Source organism: Microtus ochrogaster, chromosome 4, assembly GCF_000317375.1.
Source record: "Microtus ochrogaster isolate Prairie Vole_2 chromosome 4, MicOch1.0, whole genome shotgun sequence".
Taxonomy (NCBI): Eukaryota; Metazoa; Chordata; class Mammalia; order Rodentia; family Cricetidae; genus Microtus; species Microtus ochrogaster.
This window is the reverse complement of record NC_022011.1, coordinates 36,204,386-36,208,517: the sequence shown is the minus strand read 5'-3', so window position 1 is coordinate 36,208,517 and position 4,132 is coordinate 36,204,386. Positions and strand designations below refer to the sequence as shown.

The following is a 4,132-nucleotide window of genomic DNA, read 5'->3' as shown; positions in this document are numbered from 1 at the left end:
AATGTGACAAGCACAGCAGGTTTTGCACAATCTCTACCTAAAAAGATGGGGGTGTGGAGGGCTTTGTGGTTCTGTACAACAGAGGACCCTTGCATGGACCTCCCCGCTCACCACTAACCTAAGTGAATGGATGCATTTCCCTCATCTCTCACAGCTTTGCTTTTCTGCACGATGATCTGAAAAAGGGGTGTCGTAGTTACTCAATATCTCACTTATTGAGAGACCTTTAGGTTTTTACTGTAACAGCCATTGTACACTTTTTATTACTTTGTTTTTGTTTCTATAAGACATGAAGGTGCTGGGATGGACTCAGAACTCTGTCAGCCTAGTGTCAGCCTGAGGACCTGAGTTAGGATCCCCAGCAGCACATACAAAGCCACACACAAAACCTACATTCCTGAAATCCCAGCCCTGGACAGGCAGAGACAGGTGGGTTCCTGGGGCTGTTGATCAGCAAGTCTAGCCAATTTGGTGAGTTCATGGGGTGGGGAGAGACTCTTCCCAAAAGCCATGGCAGAGGACTAGAAAGATGGCTCGCTGGTTTTGCACATTTACTGTTCTTCCTCTTGTAAATTCAATTCCCGGCACTCACCACAGGCAGTTCCCAACTGCTTGTAACTCCAGATCCAAGGGATTTGACATCCTCTTCTAACCTGGCAAGGTAAGAGGAACCCCAAACACACAAGTGGCATACACACACACACACACACACACACACACACACACACACACACTACAAATAAATAAATAATTTTAAACTAGGTTGAGGAAAACACCTGTCATCAACCTTTGGCTTTTATGGAGGTGGGGGATGAGGAGGAGGAAAGGAGGAGAGGGAGAAAGGAAAACAGGCAGTATGACTAGGGAGATAGCTCAGTAAATGGCTTGTAATCCTAAAACTGGAGAGGCAGAGACACGTGGACCCCTGGGGCCCACTAATCAGTCTGTTCAACCTAATCTGTGAATTCTGAGCCAGAGACAACCCCTGTCTCAAAAGAAACACAGTGACTAGCACCCGCGGAATGAAACTCAGTGTTCACTGCTAACCTCATGCATGCTCACACACATGATAGGGGAACCACTCACTGGAACATACGCAGAATAAAAACAGCCACATTCACCACTTATCAATTAGCTAACTGCCTCATAGATTCCAGTGTGTACGTGATAAATTAGTAATTCTGCCAGTAAATACATGAAAAAAAAAGACATTTTACAGAAATAGAAAAGTTCATTTTCAAATTCAGATGACCTCTCCAAAGACTATGGTGGTCAAATAATCTTGTCAATGAACCAAGTAAGAAGAGTCATGCTTCATGATCTCAGAACTTACTCCCAAGCTACAGAGGTGAAAGCATGTGGACCTGGCACGCAGACAGATGATACCCAGGCCAGTGAAACAAAGAGAGATCCCTCTGTGGCCAGCCACAGAGTGTGGAGAGAGCAGGGATGGTGCTGGGTAAACTAGATCTCCTATGGAGAAGCATGAAACGAGGGCCCTTTTCTTAAATTATCTTCAGAACCCAACTCAGAATGAATCAAGGACCTATAAGTAAGAGCTAAACTACAAAAATACTACAAATAAAACAGAAGGAAACCCCTATTCAATACTTAATTTTCCAATGTATTTTTGGACGGACATCAAAGATCTTCCTATACAACTAAGGATAGCCTTGGACATCTGATTATCCCACGTACAGCTCCTCCAAGTGCTGCCAGTACAGTAGCACGCCACCACACTGGCCATGCTGTGACAGGAGTTCCTTCAGGGCTTCATCTGTGCTGGACTGAACCATACTCCAGCCCTATCTCTATTCTTGCATTGCATTTCCCATTGTTAGAATATCACCTTCCTTTCCAAAAATAAGTTAATTTCCATATACAGATTACTACAACCAAAAATTTACATTTCAGCCACTTATACTCATAAACAATAAACTCATGGTTAATTATCCTACTGACATTTTAAATTTATTTGGTTTTTTTACTCCTTAAAAAAATATTGATTTTAAGTGTGTATTGAGTATTTTGCATGCATGGATTTTATACATACATGCTTGTTGCCTATGGAGATCAAAAGAGGAAACTAGAGAAATAGAGCATTGTGAATCACCATGTTGGACCTGGGAATCAAATCTGGGTCCTCTCAAAGACCTCCCATTGTTCTTAACCACTGAGCTATTGCTCTAGCCTCCTATCTGATTTTTGAGACAGGGTGCTGTGTTTAGGATGGCTGGTATCATATGCCACGTGTAGGAAGGCTAGGCGGCTGGTACCCATCTCCCTGTCTCAGCCACCTGACTGCTGGAACCAGGGCGTGCAACGACACCATAATGAATATTCTTGATCAGCACATCAGCTCGCAGACCGAATCCATGGGTACTGGTTACACTGCTTTATGTGGGTTACTGCTGTGCTTAGAAGGCAGCTGTGCTTTGGAGAGGGTTGAGATTTAAGTCTTTAAAAACTGAAATTGTTTAATTGGGGGTATCATCCACTAATGTTCTCATTTTTCAGGACAGTCTAAGTCCGAAAACTCAGATGAAAAGGATTTTAAACTTCTAGATAATCCGCAACCTTCTGCCTCTGCTACAAGGAAGCATCTTCTTAAAGGTAAAGAGATAACTAAAATGCAGAAACAAGCCCTGCTTTATGGTTCTGTTGACCAGTATCTTCAGCTGCGGTCCCTTCCAACACAGAGCTCCTGTTAACGAGCCCAGCATGGGTTCTCACGCTTCTCCTCTAAGCAGAGCCCTGTGTGGAAGGCTTTGTAGCTCCACGTAGTAGAGGGATCCTGTGCATAGATCCTCCTTACTTTTACCTCGGTTAAACTGTTTAGTTTTCTTTATTTATCATGGGTCTTAGTTTTCTGTATGGTATTCCAAAGAGAAACTGTATTATGACCCTTCCCAAAGTCCTCTCTGTGAGCCACATTTTCCATTTCTGTTGTAACTGCAATCACTGGCTCAATAGATGGCTATTAATTTATTATTTTAATTTTTATTTTTTATTATTAATAATTTTATTATGCTAGTTTATATCTAGAAGGTAGAGTATTTTGGTGCAATTTTTGGATTGAGGAAATACATTCTTTAAATTTTCACAGATACTGCCATATACTTTTTTTTTTTTTTTTTTTTTTTTGGTTTTTCGAGACAGGGTTTCTCTGTAGCTTTGGAGCCTGTCCTGGAACTAGCTCTTGTAGACCAGGCTGGCCTCGAACTCACAGAGATCCTCCTGCCTCTGCCTCCCGAGTGCTGGGATTAAAGGCGTGCGCCACCACCGCCCGGCTTGCCATATACATTTTTAAATGATTGTAATTAGTAGCTAGGACAATAAATGCTTGAAAAACTATTTCCCCTTTTCTTAAATAGCACTAGAATGCTTTGGCATCTTTTTCCATACAAAAATTATCCCATTTGAGGCTGCCTGCTCCAGTCTCTCATTCTCTGCACATCGTCATCTCTCATTGACCGCCTTTGTGCTGCGGAAAGTATGATAGGATCTTTAGCCTTTTCCGTTCCTATCAGTTCAAACTTAGAAATCAAAGCCATTCTAGAAAGAATTGACACGTAGGCTTACCCAGATCCTCTCGTGGTTGTCAGCTCCTCTTGCTCTGCTTTTCCACGTGTGTAAGTCTGTCAGTCATAACACCATTCTGCCTCTGAACTGTAGATGAGACACTCCCGATCTGCTCTCTAAAAACCTTGGTCACAACACAGCTCCCACAGTAGAAATCCTACCATCGGTGCAGCCCGATCTGTCATCCACAATCCCACTCAAACTGCACGCATTGCAGTAAGGCCAACCTGAAACAGACTCTTGATGTGGAGAAAGCCTCCAGGTGGCCATGTGGAGAAGTGCTCACCCCACTGCACACCTCAGACAGTCCAGGGATGAAAATGTGTTCACATAGAAGTCGTCATCATGTCACACAGGGAATAACTCGTTAATATCACTTTGTGTCTGCCTCTTTCAGTTATGTTCTCAAAGATTTGGATTTTTGTTTTGCTTTGTTTGTTTCCTCTATTTGTTTCCTGTTTTTAAAATATCTTTTATTTATTCTTTGACCATTTCATACATGTGTACAATCTGTCTTGATCGTATCCCCCCCCAAACTCCCACACATCCC

The 4,132-nt window shown here is 42.5% G+C and overlaps 1 protein-coding gene across 1 annotated transcript in view; it reads left to right on the top strand.

The window, feature by feature from the left end:
• Positions 1 to 4,132, top strand: part of Ccdc7 (coiled-coil domain containing 7) — a 210,830-nt gene that overhangs the window by 204,047 nt on the left and 2,651 nt on the right. Inside the window, exon 54 of the mRNA XM_026778625.1 lies at positions 2,518 to 2,613. Within this exon, the coding sequence (XP_026634426.1) occupies positions 2,518 to 2,613 (96 nt within the window). The remainder of the gene's footprint in view (positions 1 to 2,517; positions 2,614 to 4,132) is intronic.